Source organism: Watersipora subatra, chromosome 8 (genome assembly GCF_963576615.1).
Source record: "Watersipora subatra chromosome 8, tzWatSuba1.1, whole genome shotgun sequence".
In the NCBI taxonomy this organism is placed as follows: domain Eukaryota; kingdom Metazoa; phylum Bryozoa; class Gymnolaemata; order Cheilostomatida; family Watersiporidae; genus Watersipora; species Watersipora subatra.
The window spans coordinates 32,696,655-32,721,715 of NC_088715.1; the positions used below are offsets into that span (position 1 = coordinate 32,696,655).

At 34.7% G+C, this 25,061-nt stretch overlaps 1 protein-coding gene across 1 annotated transcript in view; it reads left to right on the forward strand.

The window, feature by feature from the left end:
- The first annotated feature begins 2,883 nt into the window (after positions 1-2,883).
- The window catches only part of LOC137402469 (fibrillin-2-like), a 91,843-nt gene continuing 69,665 nt past the window's right edge, over positions 2,884-25,061 (forward strand). The window contains exons 1-12 of the mRNA XM_068088969.1: positions 2,884-2,983; positions 5,821-5,905; positions 6,561-6,727; positions 7,553-7,669; positions 8,889-9,005; positions 11,024-11,155; positions 15,267-15,392; positions 16,536-16,658; positions 18,083-18,214; positions 21,675-21,803; positions 23,672-23,800; positions 24,158-24,283. Of these exons, the coding sequence (XP_067945070.1) occupies positions 2,884-2,983; positions 5,821-5,905; positions 6,561-6,727; positions 7,553-7,669; positions 8,889-9,005; positions 11,024-11,155; positions 15,267-15,392; positions 16,536-16,658; positions 18,083-18,214; positions 21,675-21,803; positions 23,672-23,800; positions 24,158-24,283 (1,483 nt within the window). The remainder of the gene's footprint in view (positions 2,984-5,820; positions 5,906-6,560; positions 6,728-7,552; positions 7,670-8,888; positions 9,006-11,023; positions 11,156-15,266; positions 15,393-16,535; positions 16,659-18,082; positions 18,215-21,674; positions 21,804-23,671; positions 23,801-24,157; positions 24,284-25,061) is intronic.

Consider the following 25,061-nt stretch of genomic DNA (forward strand, 5'->3'; position numbering starts at 1 on the left):
TGTAATCGGACATACACAGGATGCAGCATTTCACCATTTTAGTGGTAGGACTGGGACAAAGCTGTATCTACAGTGAATCTTTTTTAACTAAACTGCTTTATCGGCGAGGAAGCAACTCCGAAAAACAAGCATAGCGTAAACTAGTGCATGCACGGGTAGTAATACTCGTTGAACTCGCGGGTTTATCTTCTCACGAGTATCGGGTAATAGAGATTTCGGGTATTCCAGTCCTTCGGATTTGGGTTTTGACTTTCGAGTTCGGGTTTTGGTACACGGATCCGTCGGGTAGTGTGAACAAAAACTCGGTCTATTGCACCCTGCGCTCTTAGTCTGGGCCCACAAGGCATTTCTGTGTCATTTTTGCTAAGGAGGTACGACAATGGGGTATAACGAGTCTTTAATTTAATAGATAGAATAAAGCATCTCATACCTTATTTACCATACTTACTAGAAATATTGTAGTCAAGCAGTGATTACCTGTCATTAAAACGTGAGTAGAAATACTTAAATCAAATTGTATTTGCGCAATTAGCCAAATCGGCTTCGTAAACAAATCCATTCCTTTTTTAATACAGTGTGTGTTTGCTTTCACCGATAACACATATGTCCTTAGTCTGTTTCCGCTATCGCCTTGTTAGAAACTGCCATCAGCTTCGCGGTAGTAGCAGTGAAAATTTAATAACTCTGTTTAAATTGATTACCACAGCCAGCTATTATGAATTACATAATTCATTATAACCAAGTTTTACTAAGCCAACAAGCCTTACTAACGAAAAAGCCGATAATGTAAAGTTTTTTATGAGATTTGGAGCACCATCTACAAAAAATCGGAGAGGTCCATAAAACATGCTTAAGTATTAAGCTACCATAGACCCTATCTTCTGCCACCTGTTGACACGAAAATTCCCTGGGGCCCCAGACTATCTTGACTGTATAACAATCCGCCTGTTAACGCTGCGAGTACGAATGTCAGTCGATAAAAACTGAAAAATGATAAATAAATTGAAAAGAAATATAATTGCTTTGTAAATTTGAAAATATATCTGTTTAGAGAATTTAAACATAAAATCCGTATCAACAAACCCGATACCCGAAAAACCCGTAGGCAAAGAAATACCCGAGCCTAGCACTACTAGCTACCCGATACTCGAAAAACCCGAACAGAAGGGGGCGGGTTTAAACCTGTTGACCAATAAGTACTCGTGCCCAGCACTAGCGCAAACACACCTTTATAAGTGGATTGCATTATTTCATAAATTGTGTGTAACCGCTGGATTATGTCAGATAAACCTACATTGCTAAAAGTTATGTTCTATAAATGGTAATTGATTCATGTACTATTTGGGAAAATACAAAAAATATATCTTTCTTGAACTAATTTATATAGTTAAGACAAAGCTGTATCTACAGTGAATCATTTTTAACCGAACTGCTTTGTCAGCGAGGAAGCAACTCCGAAAAACAAGCATAGTGTAAACACACCTTTATAAGTGGATTGCAGTAATTCATAAATTGCAGTAATTCATAAATTGTGTGTAACCGCTGGATTATGTCAGATAAACCTACATTGCTAAAAGTGATGTTCTATAAATGGTAATTGATTCATGTACTATTTGGGAAAATGCAAAAACTATTCCTTTCTTGAACTAATTTATAGTTTTGTGTCATCAACACAAAAAATATATCTTTCTTGAACTAATTTATATAGTTAAGACAAAGCTGTATCTACAGTGAATCATTTTTAACTGAACTGCTTTGTCAGCGAGGAAGCAACTCCGAAAAACAAGCATAGTGTAAACACACCTTTATAAGTAAAGTGCAGTAATTCATAAATTTTGTGTTGAACCGCTGGATTATGAATAGTCAGAAAACCTACATTACTAAAAGTGCTGTTTTATAAATGGTAATTGATTTATGCACTATTTAGGAAAATACAAAAACTATTCCTTTGTTGAACTAATTTATATAGTTTTGTATCGTTCAAACACTTTCAACTAATTTCTATCATCCTACATCTTGCCACGCTCAGCTCTTTGTTCAATAGATAATCGGAACTCGTTGAGTAACTATAAACACTTGGAGATTCATTTCTCACCAGTAAAACTAATAGCTATTATGACAATGTTTGATGTTTGCATGAATAAGATTTGGTATCTATGTAATCATCTCCATTACAGTCAAGCGTGTCACAAAAGTCATAGAAGCTGTGTACAAAGTAGGCCATCATTGTGATTCTTGTTAATGCTCAAATTTCAACCTGTAAACAATACTAAACATACATGTATAGTTTGATATGTTTTTCACTACAAATGCTCTGAATATGCATCAACACCGCATTTCTGGTTACATCCTCTAACGTACTGTATGATTTGCATGTGTGTTTGTGTGCGTGCGTGCGTCTGTGAGTTATCTACCAATCCATGAAAGTGCGAGCTTTTAGATTAATGCTTTGCAATCACTCACTATGCTTCCATGACCTGGATGATGTTAATTTGGAGTTGTGCGCACATTGAGTTACTGTGCGGTTTTTCAAAGACATTAACATGTTGCGGCTTAGCATGGGTTTTTTGTTAAAAAATATAGGGATTTTTATGGCAAAGAGCATAGCGGCACACTTGGAACTGCTCAAATTGAAATACGAACGACGTAATCGTAGAAAATGTCCAAAATGGAATAACTTTGGCGGCAGTTTCTGTGCATCATTCACTAGTGCTGTTTTTTCGTTCACAAGCATGAAACAATCTGTAAAAATTTGTAACAAAACTCGCTTGGCTTGTCAATTTTTGCTGTTTCCATCTTGTGTATGACAAAGACTCGCTGCTCACCGTGTCATGCAAACATGGTGTATGAGACTAGCTGAGTAATAAACCCTGAGGCTAAGAGATGAGTAACAGATGGGCTGTCAAGAAGAAAGTAGCCACCAGATCATTAGATTATAGGAGACAGTTAGAGTCGCCAAACATAACATCTGTAGACCTCGATTGTATGCCGTTATGTAGGGTCACTTGTCACAGCTTTTGTGTTTACCCAAAAGCCATGTACTGTGTTTTTAGTAATATACATACTAAATGCCTTTAATTGGTTGAATACTTAGAACTAGAAATTCCCCTGTCATGCAGCCCACGACCAAAGTGATATTGGAAAAAAGAAAGGGTACTGATGGTTGAGAAATGCAATATTAGCAGTCAAATGGCACTGCAGTGCAATAGGATAACTGCAATGGTAGCTGTAATGTTCTGGGTGTAATTATGTACAACTAACAGCAATAATGAAAGGAAAATATTATATGTTCATATCTCTCCCCCGCAATAGGAGAAATGCACTATTAGAAGTAAAATGCACTGATATTATTAAAATAACCAATATTATTAATATAGTAATACAGTAATAATAGAAAACTGATGCACAATTTTGTTTACATTTTAAAACATCATAGCTAACAATATCAAGAAGTTGTGATATTTATATAGATTTTTTAAAAATTTGTTTAACAAAACTATTTAGAAAAAATAATAACAGTAACATATTGCCCAACATCGGTCACTATATACTTCGATCTTGTAAATTCGAAGGACTATTCTTATAATTAAATCTTATAAAATCGAATAATTATTCTTATAATTAAATATTGTAATAATCTCATAAGAATCATTAGAAAAAATATTATTGTAATTTCCTTTACTTTCACTGCGTTGGACATCAGTTGGAATACCAAAGTACTCATAAGTGTCCAAAATGTCAGTTACTTTGAAATCGGCAAAAAATACGGTTATTTTTCAGTACATCTACGTTAATTACAGAAACCTTCGGCAATTAGGCAATACTATAGACTGGTGAATTGTGCACGTTTTTTTGTGAAATGCGCACCACTTAATGGTTCTATTCTCTGTCGCTCGGCATTTCGTTCGCCGGTCTTAATTTTCATAAAAATAAAGCTTGTCAAGTTTTAATAATGATTTCAGGCCGAATTAATCTGTCTATTTATGTATAATCCGATCAGATGGGTAAGGTCTAGGAAATTTTCTACAAATAATAAAGACTTGGTAACATATTTAAATAGGTTTATATGTGTTTTGTATCGTTATTATACTTAAACGACTCCATTGAAAAATGGTTAAATTTGTTGATGAGATTTTGGTATAAGGGTTTGCGACGTCCGTTAATGAACAATTATCTGCTTGTTTTAAGCCAATATAAAATTTATTTACAGCACAGGCTGAGGTGAGTTTCTCTTTGCAAATACACATTGATGATTTTTTATCACAGTTTCCCTTTCACAATAACTAGTTGTGTCAGATGTTTTACAGCTATCAAAGCTTCACAAATTACTGATCAATGCACACCTGATAATACTCTATTTAATAGTAGTACAGTGACAGTAAATATCTTATTTTTAACAATGATAATACAGTAATAGTGAGAACTGTCTCTACTAGGGACAAACTCAAGTTGGTGCTCACTGCAGTAGGAAAAGGGAATGACAAAATATCTGAGCTCATTCTGCAACCCTTTGTACACTTGTTTTTATAGCATCAGCTGATATGAAGATTGATGCGGAATGATTTGGAATCAATATCTTTTTCATAGATAAACTTTTAACCTTTAATCGCAGTTCAAAATTATTACAACTTATATGCACCCTTGTAAAATATCAAATCTCCGTGCATATGTGATTATGTTAAAATGTAATTAAACGTGTAATTATGTTATGTAATTAAAAAATTAATTAGGCAGTGAAAGAGCTAATAACAATAATAAACGGGTATCATTTTAAATATACTCAGAAAACTATGTAGTTATTATTACAAGTCACTGTATATGACATTAGGATAGGAAGTACAACAGTGATGAGATGAGCGATGAATGAGAAATTACTGGGGTAGCCTGGACATAGCTCTCTTGGGGGTGAGGGGGAGAAAGAGAGCCTGGGACACATAGCAACACCCGGGGAAGACAACTCTGAAAGTCGACTTTTGCAGTCGCTAATGTCACAATCGTAATTTTCGAAGAAGTATCATGTGACGGTCATATTTATGATCTTCGCGAGTATTATGTATTATTTTAATCTGAATTGGCAGCAAACAGATGCTGGTTGGTAAGTATGAAATGTTGGTGGCATAATAAATCAATCACGGGAGTTATATTATTTCATATGTTTAATTAATTATGTTTTGATTTAATTATAACAAAAAATTAAATCAATGTAATAAAAAAATTTCACAATAACAATACAAACATAGCAAACGAATAGCAATAGAACAACAAAAATGAAACGCGCGCTGCTAGTAAAGAAAAGTTCATCTAGTAAAAAGTAATCTCAGTTTTATTTTACTCTCTGGTATTATGATTACTCGCGACAGTTATTATGAACAACTCGGACCTACCACTGCAAAACGGTGCCATCTGAAAGCAAATACTCTTTCCGACGCCAGTAGGAAGAACTATAAATTGGTCAAAACCTGCGATAATATGTTGTAAAGCTTGAGACTGTAACAGTTCTGGTCTCAGTGTGACTATGCCTAGCTTTGATAGATGAATTTTGAATCGCTCCATTTTTTATCAGTACATGTATATGAAATGAAAATGCAAATGTGAAAACGCAAGAGAATAGTAACCTATGGTTCTTATTATGGGATTATGGTATTACGTAACCACCCAGCCTATCAAAAACATAAGGCCTTTCACTAGATCAAGTCACGTGACCGTGACTATAGGCTCTTAAACGGGCCACATCTAATACATCGTGAGATCTGAATCTATCGACACGCTTCCATTAGTATGTCTAAGCGTAATAGGTAACATATGTCGCTCGTTTTGCAGATGTTATTGTTCCTTTTTTTCGCTATATGTCCCAGACTCTCTTCCCCCCACCCCCAAGAGAGCCATGCCCAGGCTACTACTGGGGGTTTGTCTACTCATCACAAATCAGCGTCCGTCCGAGTGCCTCGCTTTGCTCTACCTCTATCTTGTTGCTGGCGTGTGGTCAACTCATTAAATTTCATAGCAAGTTCCTTTCTAGAAGCAGCATAAAATCTACTTGGTCATACTACCTCAAATTAGAAATGACTCCATAGTATCAATCACTATTTAATGATAATCTGGCTGATTGAATGCTATTGAGCAGTACTTATCAAAAAGTGATGGCGTAAAAATGGCTGTCGGTTTCGACAAAACTGTCTTTTACCCTAAAGATCAAGGTTGTTCACTTCATATTTGTCTCGAAGGAGGCAAGGCATTCATAATTTTATGACTTGTATGGTTGATGCACTCCAAGAAAGTTTGAGAAATTCCCTCATATGAATCACTAGGGCGGGAGTTGTTAGATATAGAAGCAATGTGAGTAAAGCATTAAGGAGTATGCACTGCACTTCTCCTTTTTATCTGTTATAAAAGCAGATATCGCTTGGGTGGGCCAGTTTAGATTGCACCTATCATTATGTAAACACACTTAACAACTCTTTCATGTTGTAACAGATATGGGTTCATTAGATATGTTCACCTTGTATGTAGGTGCCTACCAATAGATAAGGAATTTTTATGTAATATGTCTTTGTTTGCAGTTCACTGGTTGATCCTCTTGGCATTCTGAAACCAGTAAACAAATTTGGACCAAATCTTCTTAGAGTAATTGCTATGGGTCCAGAAATGGTTTTAGGCTATATGCATGTAGTTTTAGGGGCTGAGGCTAGAGGTCCCCTAAGGTTAAAAAACAATATCAATAAAGAATGTAGCCTATTTCACTCTAACATTACATAAACTTTAGTGGTCAGATACAAGTGAGACTAGGGTAAACCTGTTAATATGGTTTTAAGGTGTTGAGGTTTTGGGGGATGGGTTGGAGGCCCTTTGGTGGCTAAACCTTATTAATTCGACGTCACCACATAACTTACATATATGTCACAGTTTTAGAGTTTAAATCAAACCTTTGAAGGAAACTTCTCTCGAGGTAATTAAAGTTTAAAATGAAAATTTTGACATACTATTTTAAGCGTTATGTCTTTAAAAGTTATGATTTTACAGTAAGATTAAATTGCTGATTGCGTTATCAGCTAGACGGATGTTCGGCGTTACACGGGTATTAAAAACAGCTTATAAACAAGGATAGGTAATGTAGTTGCCTGCCACATGCCATTAGGCTGGCACACTGCCAATGACTAATTTGAATAAGCTAGTATTCGTATTACTAAACTTTCGAATAAGAACCGTGAGAGCAAGCTTTAGTGAGGTTGTGCGTAACACCGAGTCGCCATGAATATTTTAACCCAGATACTTACTCACGACAGACAGATAAACGACGACAAACTTCAAGACTTATATGTATATATTATTTTATATTATAAATTATATTATAGATCTACATGTGTTGTAGATCACCCACTAATCTAATTTTATCGAAATAGTCTAAGTAATACCTGGTACTTCTGCTGGTTTATCCAAAGATGCTTGTAGTCTTGTAGTCGATTGTAGTTTTTCCTAAAGAAGTTCTCAACTGTAAGTGAATGTATTTCAGATGATATTTCAAACGCTGTTAAATGTTTTTCACTTTTTACAGTTCATGCTGACTGTCCCCAGTGCTCACCGAATGCTTACTGCGACACTCCCACCAAAAAATGTGTCTGCAATATTGGCTTTGTTGGCGATGGTAGCATTTGTGTCAATGAAAGTGCAGGTATGTCAATACATTGACCTTGGTTCAAGACTAGCTTCAAGTAGTAAAATTTTAAAGTTCATTTATAGATTTAGATATTCGCAATGTTTAAAGTTGGTTAACACTTTGAAGTCTGAGTACAAGAAGATTCAAAGTGTTACTTTCTTATTAGATCTTATGCACATGTTTTGTTTTCTTATACTTAGGTTTACTTAGGGTTTTAAAGTTGTAGCCACTGTTTGGGTGATATCGTTTCAGTATAAGTATTAAAATTCAATTCAATTAAACTATTTAAAAGCTCTTGTTTTATTGTCAAAATAATGAGGGTATTTCAAACCAGCAAATAAGCAAAAAGTAGCTGCTGACAGGACATTAGTTTTTAGTGACTGAGTGACTGAATTTCTTGTTAAAGAAGGCTCAGAAAAAGGAAAAGCTAGAAAGCTACTCATCAGCAACAAAAGTTTGAAACTAAAACTAGACCTCGTTATATTTCTATTCATAAAACAGACATGCAACATCTATCAGATTATTAGTACTGCATGCAATACTTTATTACTTTTGCTGCTAATAAAATAAAATTAATTTCTATAGGTCCACAGATGGTTTTAGGCTATATTCATGTAGTTTTAGGGGCTGAGGCTAAAGGTCCCCTAAGGTTAAAAAACAATATCAATAAAGTATGTAGCCTATTTCACTCTAACATTACATAAACTCTAGTGGTCAGATACAAGTGAGACTTGGGTAAACCTGTTAATATGGTTTTAAGGTGTTGAGGTTTTGGGGGAATGGGTTGGAGGCCCTGTGGTGGCTAAACCTTATTAATTCGACGTCACCACATAACTTACATATATGTCACAGTTTTAGAACTCAACGTCACCACATAACTTACATATATTTCACAGTTTTAGAGCTTAAATCAAACCTTTGAAGGAAACTTCTCTCGGGGTAATTAAAGCTTAAAATGAAAATTTTGACATACTATTTTAAGCGTTATGTCTTTAAAAATTATGATTTTACAGTAAGATTAAATTGCTGATTTTGTTATCAACTAGATGGATTTTCGGCGTTGCACGGGTATTAATAACAGCTTATAAACAAGGATAGGTAATGTAGTTGCCTGCCACATGCCATTAGGCTGGCACACTGCCATAGATTAATACAGTTCTGTATTACTAACTGTAAGTGAATGTATTCCAGATGATATTTCACACGCTGTTCAAATGCTTTTCACTTTTCACAGTTCATCCTGACTGTCCCCAGTGCTCACCGGATGCTTACTGCGACACTCCCACAAAAAAATGTGTCTGCAATATTGGCTTTGTTGGCGATGGTAGCATTTGTGTCAATGAAAGTGCAGGTATGTCAATACATTGACCTTGGTTCAAGACTAGCTTCAAGTAGTAAAATTCTAAAGTTCATTTATAGATTTAGATATTCGCAATGTTTAAAGTTGGTTAACACCTTGAAGTCTTGTCAGAAATAATTCAGGGTTTTGTTTTCTCATCAGACCTTATAGCCTTACTTCGTTTTGTCTACTTCAGGTTTAGTTAGAGTTATAACGTTTTGGCCACTCTGTGCGGGATATTTTTACGGTCTAGTTCTGAAGGTTCAATTCAATTAAACTATTTATTAGCTCTTGAGACATGGCCTAAATCCTAAGGGTATTTTAAACTGGAAAATCAATGAAAAGTGGCCGCTGACAAGGCTTTGTTTCTAATGACATACTGACTGAAGTTTTCAGTAATGAAGGCCCAGAAAAGGAAAAAGCTAGAAAGCTTCTCATCAGCAACAAGAGCTTTACACTAAAATTAGACCTTTTTGTATTTCTATTCTTAAAAAGAAACACACCATCTATTAGATTTTATGTACTGCAAGCAATACTTGTTTCTTCTGCTGCCTCTAAATTATTTCTGAGAGCATGTGAAAAAGGGCTATTCACTCTTTGATTTCTGGTTGTTTTATTGTTTTCTGCAAGCCTAAAGCTTCCAAATGATATTCAGCTCAACAAGGAATTATTGTATTCTACATACTGTCAGTCATTGTAAAGTTGTTGACACTGTTTAGGATCAATAAATGTTTTGAAGATTAATAAATAAATAAATCAATAAAGGTTTTACGGCATGTTTCCTAAAGTCTCTCTAAAAGACATTTAAAACATTTCTTTTTGAGAGAGTTTAAAGTGAGAACTGTTCTCCCTATTCGATTTCTGTTTCTTTCATTGTCTCGTACAATCTTAGAGCTTAAAAATGATATTTCGTTCAAAAGAATTGTGCTACTTTGAGTTCAACAGGAGTTGTGCTATCCTGAGTGTTTTCACATTTGAAGGAAAGTTGTTAATACTGTCTAGGGTCCTGCTTGTCTGTACAAGACTAGACTTCGATGTGTTTAAAAGTCTCTATAAAATGAGATGATTGAATAATCATTTGAGAACTATCACTCTGTGTTTATCTAAATACTGTTGATGAAGTAAGACATGAAACATGAAGGAGATGGAACTGTGGTGTCAAATTACTCGTATATCAGCCTTCACATCGAGAATTAGCATCTAATTTCAATTTTCAGATATTTTTAAATTGAAAAAGTTTACCATTATATAAATTTATTGCTTCTTAAATGCTCTTGATTTCCGTCGAATTGAATCAGGTAAACTGAGTGCCTATCAGCTGTGACATTTCATCCCCTTTTGTCAGATCGGATGGTTTCTTGCCATCGTGGGTGAGCTAAGTGTCCATCTGCCTCTCTAGTTTATTGGCTCATTTTAGGTGAAGAGAAGTGAGATATCATTGTTCACAAATATTTACTCGACGCTGGCATTTGCTGGGTACTGTACTTTTAATTAGCAGGACCATAGACCCAACTCCAATGGGTCTAGGGATGGTTTTAGGCTATATAGTTTCTTTCGGGCTAAGGCTAGAGGCTCCCCAAGGGCTAAAACACCGTCATTATAGTGTTAAATTTACCTTTACCACTATAACATAAACTCAAAAGTCAAATATATGTAAGTAAAACTTGTGCAGTTAGACTTCTGTAGGTTTAAATATGGTTTTAAGATATTGAGCTCCTGGTGGACTGGATTGGAGGCCCTCTGGTGGTTAAACCTTACTAATTCAAATACATCTTTATAAATTATATCACAGTTGTAGCTGTCGGTTTTGAATACTTTTCTCTTTGAAAATCTTGTATTTTTTTTATGATGCCATCTCCACCTTTTCTTGTTATTTTCATATTATTGTTGTAATACTTCCTCCTTATTTCAGTTGTATTTCAGCACTATTCAATTAGGTTTTTTTTTAGCTATGCACCGGTAATTATCCATGATATAATAGTTAGGATGAACAGTGGAAAAAGAGTTATAGAAAGACTTGTGGATTTTAGTGATAAAACCATGCGACAACAAGGTTTGTGGGAAGAAGGGCGTGTGTATTGTGGAACGCACAGATGACGGAAAACTAAAGGGCTATTGCAAATGTGTAAAGGGTTTTACTGGGGATGGTTATAACTGTACACGTAAGTTTAGCTTCGCCGCTCAGCTTTGATTGCAAACAGTCATGGTCTGTTATCACCATGAATCTGGTCTCGGTTGAAATCAGTTTTATCAACATTAATCTGTATATAGAGCTTTTTTTAATGAACTTTTTGTAATTAATTTAAAAAGTTCATTAAAAGATTTCTTGAGAAAATGTATTAAAACGGAAGAGTTTTTGATTGCGACATAAATAAAAAAAAGAGATAGCTGGAGAGTTTGGACAGAATGTGGACTGTCTCGGTAATTTATCAGGTGATTAATTTTTAGTAATAACTTTTTGAATTAAATTTGAACAAGTTGTCGAGCTATCAGAAGAGAAAGTGTTGAAGGCAGAAGTGCTCTTTCACATGTACTTTTAATTTTTAGAGAATTTAAATGAAATGTCGATCATTTATTTATATATTTAACAGAAACAAAGTAAGTGAATGTACAGAAATTCATGAGGGTTGAGTTAGATGAACACTTTTCAAAAGCTTTTCATGTTTTTAGTTTGCCAAGTTCTTTATTAGTTTGTTTTTGCAAAGATTTGGAAGATTACCAAGTGATTTTCTTTTCAATGAGCTGAGATTAGGCTGGGCGTGTTTTTAAATACTCCCGCTTCACTTTGACGCATTCGTGGGTGTGCTATGCTTACTTACCTGTTATCACTAAAGCTCTTAGACCTCAAACTTATTGGAGCAGCTTCTGAACCCGTCGCTTATTACACCCTTTGATTTTGGGTGTGTCATGATTGCACCTAATCACCAATCTCATAGCAATATGGCACCATGATTTGACTCAGCTTATCATGTAGAAAGTGGAGCTTCACTTTGTGTTTACTGTATACAACAGGCAATGTTTTTACTACTAGCTCTCTTAGCAACTAGCCGCCTTTGAAGTCTCACAGCTCATTCTTAGCGTATAGGCTGCTTTACAGCTATATGGTGATGTGTCGGTCGTCCACTCTTTACAACTATCTCATCGGGTGTCGGTGTTGTCCACTCTTTACAACTATCTCATCGTGTGTCGGTGTTGTCCACTCTTTACAACTATCTCATCGTGTGTCAGTGTTGTCCACTCTTTACCACTATCTCATCGGGTGTCGGTCGTCCACGCTTTACGACTATCTCATTGGGTGTCGGTCGTCCACTCTTTACAACTATCTCATCGGGTGTCGGTGTTGTCCACTCTTTACAACTATCTCATCGGGTGTCGGTCGTCCACTCTTTACAACTATCTCATCGTGTGTCAGTGTTGTCCACTCTTTACCATTATCTCATCGGGTGTCGGTCGTCCACGCTTTACGACTATCTCATTGGGTGTCGGTCGTCCACTCTTTACAACTATCTCATCGGGTGTCGGTGTTGTCCACTCTTTACAACTATTTCATCGGGTGTCGGTCGTCCACTCTTTACAACTATCTCATCGTGTGTCAGTGTTGTCCACTCTTTACAACTATCTCATCGGGTGTCGGTGTTGTCCACTCTTTACAACTATCTCATCGGGTGTCGGTGTTGTCCACTCTTTACAACTATCTCATCGGGTGTCGGTGTTGTCCACTCTTTACAACTATCTCATCGGGTGTCGGTCGTCCACTCTTTACAACTATCTCATCGTGTGTCAGTGTTGTCCACTCTTTACAACTATCTCATCGTGTGTCGGTGTTGTCCACTCTTTGCAACTAGCTCATCGGGTGTCGGTATTGTCCACTCCATGATTATTCATCAACCATTTTTGAGGCAGCGCTGGTACGTCGGGAAAAGTTGCAACTCTCAAATTTGCTCTATAGTCCATCAAGTGCCCACGATAGCCTGCAGAAAGGGTACTACTTTGACGATTGGCCTTCATGGATTGCTCAAGCCATACTTTATTTCATGACAGTTGCTGGAGAGCTAGTGTTTCATTGTTTCTCTGACAGCAGTGTATAATGAGCATGCCAAGCTGTGGACGAATCGCTGATATAAATAAATGGTTTTGTGATAGGGTTAGCATTGTTATAACTGACGATCATCGAAGTATGATCGTCAACATGTAGTCAACGTTTGTATATAGTGTGAACCAGCCTTAGAGATGAACTTACACAGTTTTAGTATATTTTACCTGAGAGTATCAGTATTTTATATCATTTACGATTGTTTTTTATGTTTGTGGTGATCCGATCGCCGGGATGTTTGTAGATTAAAATCGATAAAGCTTGATCGCGAATAAAACGTTCAGAAAAATACACGCAAAATGGCATCACTAGTTGATATCGGTTATTTCGTTCAAGTTGCAGCATTTTGCGTTCCTCTTCTGTCGGTCTAGCTACAACTATAGTTGCTATAATCACATTTTCCCTTGATCTGAGTGTTTTAACCATGATCAAGTTTAGTTGATTTTAATCTTGAAACATCCTGGCAGTCAGATCACCTCAGACATTATAAACATTTGCAAATGATAAGAAAACATCGATACTTTCAAATGAAATCCACTAATATCTTTCGTAATTTCAGTTTTAAGTCAATTGGCTCTATTAAACAACCATGTGTACTGTGTATGCCTGTATGGCATCACATCATCTGCTGCCTGCTTATCATCTAACTATCTGCAATTCAATCTCTATCATTAAATTTTGCTATTGCTTGCCGTGCGTGTGTGTGTGTGTGTGGGTAAACATTATCCGGTTCAACATTTCTTGCCTACTTTCAGAAAATCAGAGGCCTGCCGACCCTCCGCCAGGTTGCCATACTCTGTTTAGTTCCAACACTCTGTTTGGTTTCAAAACTAGCAATTTGCATTGAAAATCTACATAAAATAACATTCACTATATTCCAACAACCTGACTGTTTAAACATCTTATTAAATTAATATGGTACTAAAATAATGTATTATTAAATTATTAAATGCATAAAGACAATTGCAGGTGAGAGACCGCTTTGCCCTGATGAGACGCTGAGGTGCTCCGTAAATGGAATCTGCAGATTTAGCAACGGTCGATTTGACTGTGAATGTCAGAAAGGTTTCTTAGGGAACGGACGCAAATGCATAGGTATGGCTTATTTAAACATAGGATCCCTCAGGCTGTTGTCTTACTGTTCTGATCGTCTACTGAAGTCTAATGCTCTTGTATGAAGGCTTATGCCTTCATTAATCATTGTAATATTTTTACAAATTTTAAATCATTTTTGACTACATTTTATGACTTGACTAGCACTCTGTCAGTTTAGTATGCTGTGAGAGACCTACAGCTATGCTGATACAGCAAAAACTATCTGCCCGATTGTTCAAACATGCTAGGTAGTGTTGGTTGAATAGTTGTTAGAGTGTTGATCAAGTGAGATAAAAGTTCGAGACAGAGAGATAAAAGTTCTTTGTTCGAACCCTGTTGAAAGCAATTTATTCTTTCGCGACTTCCGACTCCTATTATAGTAATAATCATTTATCTATTCGTGCATGTTTATTATTTTCAAATAGTTTTATTAATACATAAATATAGTTATTTATTATTTTCATATAGCTTATTTATACATAGATATAGTTACTTGTTATCTTGGAGACCGTGAAAGATGCTATGATATTGTCCTAATACACTGGCGGTCCCTGTGCCGTAAGAGATCATCATTGTGTAATAACTATATGCAGAGTTATTACACAATGGAGCAAGGTGGTGGAGTGGTATAGTTGGTAGTGTAGTTGGCTGAGGAGCTGAGTACCTGGGTTCAATTCCTGTGCTGGGCAGTTTGTTTCCTAATGTTACTAGTGTCACATCACATGGACGGGCACAGCTACTATTATAATAAATATTATTGTAAAGATTTCCTTTTTGCTATTCTCTTGTCTTTGATTCTTTGTTACGATTTCCTTTCTACTATAAAACTACTTAGAACCATGGTAGTAAAGCATACTGCACATGCATGTATGCTGACCAATGAGAGCGTTTGCTCATCTCAATAATAATGCTTATTGGGTGAACCTGTTGGCCTTACATCAGGTATCAACTGAACTACATAACTGATGATTTAATGATGTAAGTGAGTGTAGCACATACAATTTTACTAAACTGTCATTTGCACCATCTGCGTATTTTCTTGCCATGATGAACTGTGTTAATCATGGCATCACCGATGTACACAGATATTGATGAGTGTACGACGAGGAAGCCTTGCAATGGCGTCAATTCAACTTGCATCAACACACCCGGTAGCTTTGAGTGCCAATGTCCGGTGGGATATGCTGGGGATGGAGTTCTAACATGTGTTGGTTAGTGACTACTTTCTGTGCCTTCAACACTGAAAACAACATTTTTTGTGTGTTAATAGTAAAAAACTGGTGTCCATCTTTAGTATGAGGAGATACAGGTTTCCTATCTTTTTATTTGTCCATTAAATTTGCCTATTGACAGAAGATCGTTACATCCTAACATATAACCCGGTACTTAGCTATGTATCTGTGCTTAGATTTCAAAATTATAATTCAATAGTTGAAGTACTTGAAACTGACAGTTTGAATGACATGGTCGAATGTTGTTGTAGGACTAAACAACTTAAGTACAAATACGATAAGTGTAGCTGCTGAGTTATTTAAGATTTTTACATGATAGCCTCCGTGTGTGTATCTTTAATTTTTTTATCAGCATTACTTGTCAGCAAAATTATATTTTCCGTTACGTCCCAAAAGAAAGAAAACAAAGAATTAAGAGTCAGAAATCAGGAATTATTGAGTGAGTTGAACAAAAGTGTTTGAAAGTTGGTAATCTAATAGTATTGTGGAGGAGTCAGGACAGTGAATTGCAGGTTGTTGTAACAGAAAGTTCATAAACTGAAACATATGATGGTAGGTGTAGTATGTTGGTATAATGTAATAGAAATGATGTTTTTCATATATGTGGAAGGTTAAATGCAAATATTCTGGGCATAATTCACACAGGATTTTAAAACCTGTATGACAAAAGCAAAAATGAAAAAAATTGGGGTATGATGAAATGTTTGAAGATTCGGCGATGTGATTGGTGGAAGTGTGGTGAACTGGAATATTTGTCGATTTCAAGCATTTACAAAATATAAAGTTAAGAGTTGTCCTGTCTTTATATCAACAAAATTAAGAGTAGAAAACTCCTGGTATTGTTAAGGTGCGCTTTATCATTGTTCAACGAACTTAAGTTTGTTTGGTCCCACAGTTTTTTAGATGGTGTTGTTAAAATGGCCTTTGAACTGATTGTGCCTTTTCGCAATTTTTTCTACACTTCAGATATCAAGCCTAGACAATCGATTTAATTGGCAGGTGCGTTTCCAAAAAAAAATTGAGTTTTTTTAATATAGTTACAGCTGAAAGAGCAAAGATTTGTTTGTTCGCCCCAAATGATGTTGAGGTTAGGATCTACAGTGCATTTGGTTGTATTTGCAGACGTTGACGAATGTCAGATGAACATTTGTGGAGTAGTGAATGCCACCTGCACCAACCTGCCAGGCAGTTTCAAATGTGACTGCCCTAAAGGATACCTGAGTGCCGGAAAAGAAGGATGCATAGGTTAGTTTATTACTTTCAGAAACATATAAAGTATAGAGTCACACTAGCTAGTCCTGATATGTTTATTACTATCATTGTGTATTTCTGTAAGTTAGTATCAATATGAATCGTGTCACAATAAGATTCGTCTGTGCTGAATAATAATAATCTGATCTCAATTCTTTGCTCTTTCTACTATATCTATGTCTTGTTTCCCCTTGCTAATCATTTGTGCGAAATCGTTTTACTTTTTAATATTATTATTGTTACTAGATTTTATCACAAAGTTTCAGGTTGGCTGCGAGTGAGCCTGGTTCCTATTATTATTGTTATTATTATTATTGTCCTTGTTGATTGCCTCAGCTCTTCAGCTCTTCAGATGCAGTGATATCGGGCTAGGGCCCCTAACCTGGGATATCCAACACCTGTTAGATATCTGTTAGTTGGGATATCCAACAAGTAGGGCAGAGAGGATAATATTTACTATTAATGTCATTATTACTATTATCATTATAATCATCGTCATTATTATCTTTATTATTACTATTATTATTAATATTATTGTAAGAGTTTTTCTTCACAGTCGTGGGGTGGTAGGTCACTGGTTTTAGTCCGTGTTGAGTTCGGGTCTTAACAAAAGTTCAAAGGATCCAACATCTTCCTCAATTCCACTAAGAGAGGACCTTCCTCAAAATGTGAGGAATTAATTATATATATATAATTATTTTATTATAATTATAATATTGTAATTATATATTATAATTATTATCATTATTATTCTTACTATTATTGTTACTATTACTACTATTATTATTATTAATCTTATTAGTTTTATCACATCTTGAGCTGATGTTATTTTTGTAATCTAGCTAGTTCCACTGAGCTGAGATGGGTAGGACCTTACCGAAGAAGTTAGCCGATCTTACAAGGCTGTTGATTATTATCCTTATTAATATTATTGATACTTTATCATTTTATAATCACCATTGTCATTGTTAGCATTGATATTACTGTACTTAATTTGATCTAATTACAACAACATTCTGATCTACGTAGGTTTGCGTTACACATATGCTTACATGGTGTCACATGTATTTCTATAAATGAGAATAAGCCTCAAATACAGTGTTGTTCTCTTTTACAAAATCAGTTCAAATAGCTGTACAGCAATCAAATTGTCTAGAAGTTGTCGCTTAAATTGAAGGAATTTATTTTGTTCATTTGGTTGTGGTTGTCAATACATCTGAGCAACATACAATACTCTTTGGTTTTTCAAATTATAATGATGAAAAAAAGACTTTTATCAAAAAATGATATCAGTTTTCCATGTGCAGCTTATCACTGCTGTAGATTTGAAGTTGTTCGTACTTCTAAACTTGTTTTGTATATAACAAACTTTACTTGCAAACTGCATTTATTTTCACGATAGGCAATCTTTTTTGCAGATGGTAGAACACCTTGCCCAGACAAAAGCAACATATGCTCTCTCGATGGCCAATGTAGTTATAATGTTGGCACAAAGTCCTTCAACTGTTCCTGCAAAGCTGGCTTTAAAGGAGATGGCAAGACCTGTCATGGTAAGTCACCTGTCATGGTGAGTCACCTGTCATGGTGAGCCACGGTCAATGATGCCATCAAACCTCTGTAAACTGGCATGAAAAATATATTTCTGCCTAAAAATGTATTTATAGTAGCAATCCCAGAATGACATTGAACCTTAAGTTGAGTTCTACATTTGGACATGTCTCCAGACATCGAGATTCCATTGACACTGGCCTCATACAAGTTCAGGCAAGATCCCAGAGATGTTGCTTGTGTAACAATGCAAACACACAGTCTCTGCTCGCTGTAGTCTAAGCAGACAACATACTTAATATTTGAGGGATTTTTACACACTAGAGGGGAGTTAACAGAAATAAAACTTCAAGACACTTACTGTTATATAATTCTTACGCTTATGCGCGCAGTATCACGCATATATCTCTTTGCCATTACATCTTTGTTCCACGGTAAGTTTAGTTAGTTTACATGTGCTCTGTATAAACCTCTGAGGGCACTACCTACAGCCTGGTTCCCATATCGATTGCGAGACTCCGGCGGTAACCTGCGCAGCAAAACGCTTGCGACGCTAGGCTCTGCGGGATATGTTCACATAAAAGCCACTTCGTTAATAATATCGTAAACATAATTGCGTAATCAAATAAAATTTTCGCTCGCCATGCTATTCTTATAATGGTGCACTTTACCCGTACAGTGCATTTCGGGAAGGTTTTGCCTGCAGCTGTTTGCGAAATTTGAACAGCGCTAAACTATTGCGATGCCGCCTGCAACTACCGGCGTTCCTCGACGCATACGTTCCCATTTCATTGCTAATAGCCTGCGGTATGTCGCCGGTGCTTTGCGACGTTTATGGGAACCCGGCTTTACAAAGCTATTTCTGTGTTAACGCTTCTCACTCTATTTAAATACTATATATATTTATACATAATTATCTGCATATATATATATATATATATATATATATGTATATATATATATATATATATATATATATATATAGTATATGTGGTTTACACTGTAAAGTAAAGTGCTCAATAATTGAGTCAATTAGAGCTGTGTATGAAGTTTATTAAAAACTACAGGTTAAAATCATTACTACTATTAGTTTCATGCAATCGTGTTGCAATCTTCAGGTAGAATGACTAAAATGTATAATGTACAAGCTATAAAATTACTTAATAAAGCTGAGGGCTTAATACTATTGTGTGATATATATATATATTATAGTATACAGCAAATTATGTAGTCAAATTATATTATTGAGCTAATTAGATGTTTTCTGGCATGCCGGCATGTGGATATTAGCTCACTTCTAGTGTTAAGGCTGGCTAACTTCGGTTCGAATAAGATGAAGTACTTTTCCCATAGACATAACTGGCAAGATTGTGTTGATGTGTTGTAAGATCGCGCTCTTTTGATGATCTTCCAGGTTATATTATAGCGAATGTTCTTGTCTTTTAAGTCCCATATGTATTTACTCAATTCTGTTTGTAGCCTTTTAGTAGGATATTTAAAGGATGTATTGTGGTTGGCTAGTCTTGTTTTAAAAGTTGTTTCGGTGAGGCCTACATACGTTTGTTTCTCTTGCCCATTGCTCCAGAACACAAATTACACAAAATCTTCAACAAAAACTCCGTAAAACTAAGTTATAGCTGTGCTTCTAATATCAACCACATAATTAGCGGGCACAATAAACAAGCACTATCACAACCAACCAACACCGACAGAAAATGCAATTGCAAAAATCGGGAAAATTGCCCTCTAAATGGAGAATGCCTTTCAAAATGCATAGTATATCAGGCAACCGTAGAGTCTGAAGAACGCGATGGGCAAGAGAAACAAACGTATGTAGGCCTCACCGAAACAACTTTTAAAACAAGACTAGCCAACCACAATACATCCTTTAAATATCCTACTAAAAGGCTACAAACAGAATTGAGTAAATACATATGGGACTTAAAAGACAAGAACATTCGCTATAATATAACCTGGAAGATCATCAAAAGAGCGCGATCTTGCAACACATCAACACAATCTTGCCAGTTATGTCTATGGGAAAAGTACTTCATCATATTCGAACCGAAGTTAGCCAGCCTTAACACTAGAAGTGAGCTAATATCCACATGCCGGCATGCCAGAAAACATCTAATTAGCTCAATAACATAATTTGACTACATAATTTGCTGTATACTATAATATATATATATCACACAATAGTATTAAGCCCTCAGCTTTATTAAGTAATTTTATAGCTTGTACATTATACATTTTAGTCATTCTACCTGAAGATTGCAACACGATTGCATGAAACTAATAGTAGTAATGATTTTAACCTGTAGTTTTTAATAAACTTCATATATATATATATATATATATATATATATATATATATATATATATATATATATATATATATATATACTCCATAAAACTTCTAATTGAAAGCTACACTTTTTTAATGACACCTCTATTTGGCTGTCACTATGGGAGAAGGGTTGACAAATAAAGTGCCACCCTTTAATTGAATGCCACCTCCATTTGACCACCACTTTGACATTCTTTGATCCGCAGAAGAAATTAATAACCGTATCGGTCTTGATAGTTTTACGCATATAAAAACATTCACATGTACAATGGTATATGAACGACTAGTTTTAGGCTGAAAGTCGGGCTTAGTGCGTACGCTGTTAAAGGTTTATCATGATTTGTGTGAAATGCAACACGTAAAGGTTGTTTGAAACGCTGATATCAACCAGCTCTGAAGTGCAGAACACAAATTGAGGTCAGAAGGCATTGTGAAAGGTATTGGACAACTACAAAAAGAGGAAATCTTAGCTAATAAAAGCAACAATCAGAACGCTGCTGGCCTAGGAAATGGTGCACAGATTTTTATTTCCGAAATGTCAATTTTTGGTTCTGTATGCATTATAAATATGGTTTGTTTAAGTCTGTTTAAGTTTGTTTTTGGTTATGTTTTTGAGCATTTGATAGATTATTATTTAACTTAAAGTTTGCAAATTTATAGCATTTTAGTTGATAGCATCCTTGCGATTATCTAAACTCTGATTACAATGGATCGACGATAAAGAGCCAGTTTTGGTTGCAAACTGTGGCAAACATGCCAATGAGTGTAAGGAGTGCAATATAATATATGTATAATATATATAAAATATATGTATATATGTATATATACATACATATATATGCATTACAACATACGCACTTATGAATTTTTCATATATAAATAAATATATGTATTTTACATAAAAAAAATTTTATATATCATTTATAAAAAAAAATGTAAATATAAAGAATAAGAATAAAATACAATGTCAATATACAAGCAAGTATAGGTAGTCGTATGCCTGAAGGAGACGGATCCAAATTTAATGAGTAAATGAACACGCTTTTTAAAAATTGAATTTTTTTCCACAAAGTTTGAATTTGTGGAGTTATCCATGTTCCACCCTTTTGTAGATATTAATGAATGTACAGACAAGCCTAATCTATGCCTAAACAACAACTCAACTTGTGTGAACACTCAGGGAAGTTATTATTGTACGTGCCCGTCTGGTTTCACCCCGGATGGAACGAAAGGCTGCAAAGGTTCGTTTGTTTTAGAAGTGAAATACAGGTATAATAATTGTATACAAACCCAAAGTATAAACACACTAATTAAAAAGTTTCCACTACAATATTACAATATCTGTCTTGTTTGCCAGACATGCTTGTCTGTTCAGATTAGAGCTGGAACGAGACCAAGAAATGCAGGGTCGGGCCAGACTCAGGGTCAACAATGACGGCCAAGATCGAGTTTGGCCGGGTCAGCACACGCGAATTGTTATTCATTTAAGGTTAAGAGATAGTTCTATTACAGCCTAATGTTGTGACATCAATAACCTAAGATAGAAGAACCCGTTATCACACCAATCATTATATTTTGTAGCTTGGTTTATAGATGCAATCTACGATTTATGGTTAGACATTGGTGGATCAATGCTATTCAATGGGCGTTAGATTAATGGAATGACTTCGGCTAAAGTGTTTTTATTACAGATTTTATTTTCAACTCTGCTATTATAATCAACAAAAAGAGATTAGTTAAGAAATACCTTACAAATATAGAAATAGATAACCCAGCATAGTGGAAAGCAAAAATCCATCACTTCCCTAAAACTTATGGCATTGGTGAAAGAAACTCAAATTAAAAACAATTAGATGCTAGGTTATTAGACGCGCTTTTAAGTTCCTCAGTATGCTTTCGTTGTAAATGCCTCGATAGTATTGAAGTGGACCCTTCTTCGTAGCTTAATTTGCTTTACTATATTGTACAAATAACTTGGTCTTTCCCTTTCATGACTGGCTTCTTCATGAACTCCAAGACCACCGACATGTAGATTATTTCTTGCCAAAAACGTCGTAAAAACCTATGGTCTAAAGACTATTGTAGTATAAATATAGTATTGACTCACCTTGTTTTATTTCGCCTGGTCCTTCCGCGTTAGGACTATGCGCGACTCTATTGCAATCGTACTTAAAAAGCGATATACAATCGCTTTCGCTTAGCCATAAACCTATCTGTGTCTTTGTAAAGGAAGACCCGAGGATCGGGTGGCCCGACCCTCGGGTCTTCCTTTACAGTCTTCCTTTCCTTCCCGGGCACTTTTGACCCGGTGGGTGAAGACCGGACGAACTACCCGTTCTCAGATGTATATACAAATGTATAAATATTTATATGTATATATACTAGATATATATGTATTTAATATGTATATATATATATATATATTTGATATATACATATATCTAGTATATATATTTAATATATACATATATCTAGTATATATATATTTAATATATACATATATCTAGTATATATATATATTTAATGCATACATATATTTAGTATATATATATATTTAATATATACATATATCTAGTATATATATTTAATATATACATATATCTAGTATATATATATTTAATGTATACATATATTTAGTATATATATATTTAATATATATATATATATATATATCTAGTATATATATATATATTTAATGTATACATACATGTATATCTAGTATACATGTATATATATTTAATATATACATACATCTAGTATATAGATATTTAATGTATACATATATCTAGAATATATATATATATATATTTAATGTATACATATATCTAGTATATATATATATATGTATATTTAATGTATACATATATCTAGTATATATATATATATTTAATATATACATATATTTAGTATATATATATATATTTAAGGTATACATCTATTTAGTATATATATATATATTTAAGGTATACATATATCTAGTGTATATATATATTTAATGTATATGTAGTGTATATGTAGCGTATATATATATATATATATATATATCAATTGTAAGAGTATTTTGTATATATCAATGTATATATATATTGATTTTCTCATAATTTCTCAGATATAGATGAATGCTCATCTGCCAACTCTCCTTGTCAAGAAGCGAATGCTGTCTGTCTGAATACTGCTGGTAGTTATTCTTGTGAGTGTCGTAACGGGTTTTCTGGAGATCCATTCACTGGCTGTACTGGTAAGCTCTATATACGATTAATCTTCTATTACCTACTCTGAACACCTTGCAAACACGTGTAAACTTGGAAAAGTTCCAGAATCTGCGTACTTTATCGCTTCTCTTTAAAAATAATAAACATCATCTATCCTAAATTTGATGTTACTATTCAAACTTTTTGCATTTATTTTTTAACCTTTTTTTGGTTGTATATCTTTTCTGAAAGTAAAATTTAATTCACGTAATACCCCACTTATATGATAAAAATCATTTGGCAGTTGTGTGATAGAATCTGTACTGGTTAAAGTCAAATAATGCCATGGTACTATTTCTCGGAGCCAACCTAGTTTATAGTTTGTTTAACATGTTCCTTCTTAGATATCAATGAATGCCTGAGTAAGACAGTATGCCAAGGAGATAATGTGACCTGCGTCAACCATGAGGGAACTTTTGAATGTCACTGTGGTGCAGGATTTGAAAATGACGGGCCAAGAAAGTGCAAAGGTGAAATATTGTGATATAAAAAATAAAACGACTATAAAAGTGTTTAGATGTAAATGTGAAATAATTAGCAAGTATTAGCTAGATTAAGTCTGTTTTGCTACAGTTACAATAAAAGATGATTTGGTAATGATACAGTTAGTGCGAACTGAGAAAACAAAATAAAAATCATGAATATGTTGAATTAGTAATAACAATTCTTGCATAGAAGTGTGTGTGTGTATAAACGCTTACCTACTGTTACACCGGAAGCTAGCCATCAAAACTTTGAATATTCCAATACAAATACAATTTAATTGTCCGCCCGGGAAAAATTGGACTTGACCCCAGATATAGTAATCGAACCTTAGGAAAAATTATTTTTAAAAGGGGCGTCGTAAGGCGCGGCCGCATCGGTAAAATAATCACCGTGCGCTATAGCTATAGCTGGAATGACAGATCCACAGATCCATAGACATACTTTGAGAAACATTTAGATAGATTATGGTAAAGGTTTTCTCTTGGCTATTATCTTGTCTTTGATTTTTTTCTACTATATCTATATTTTTTATATTTTTATTATGATTTCCTTTCTTTTATAAGGCTATTCAGGTTCGTGGTAGTGAATTACACTGTACATGCATGTATGCTGACCAATGAGAGTGTTTGATCATCTGAATAATAATGCTTATTGGTTGAACGTGTTGGCCTTACATCAGGTATAAACTGAACTACATAACTAGTGATTTAATGATGTAAGTGAGTGTAACACAAGTTTTATTAATCTGTCATTTGCACCATC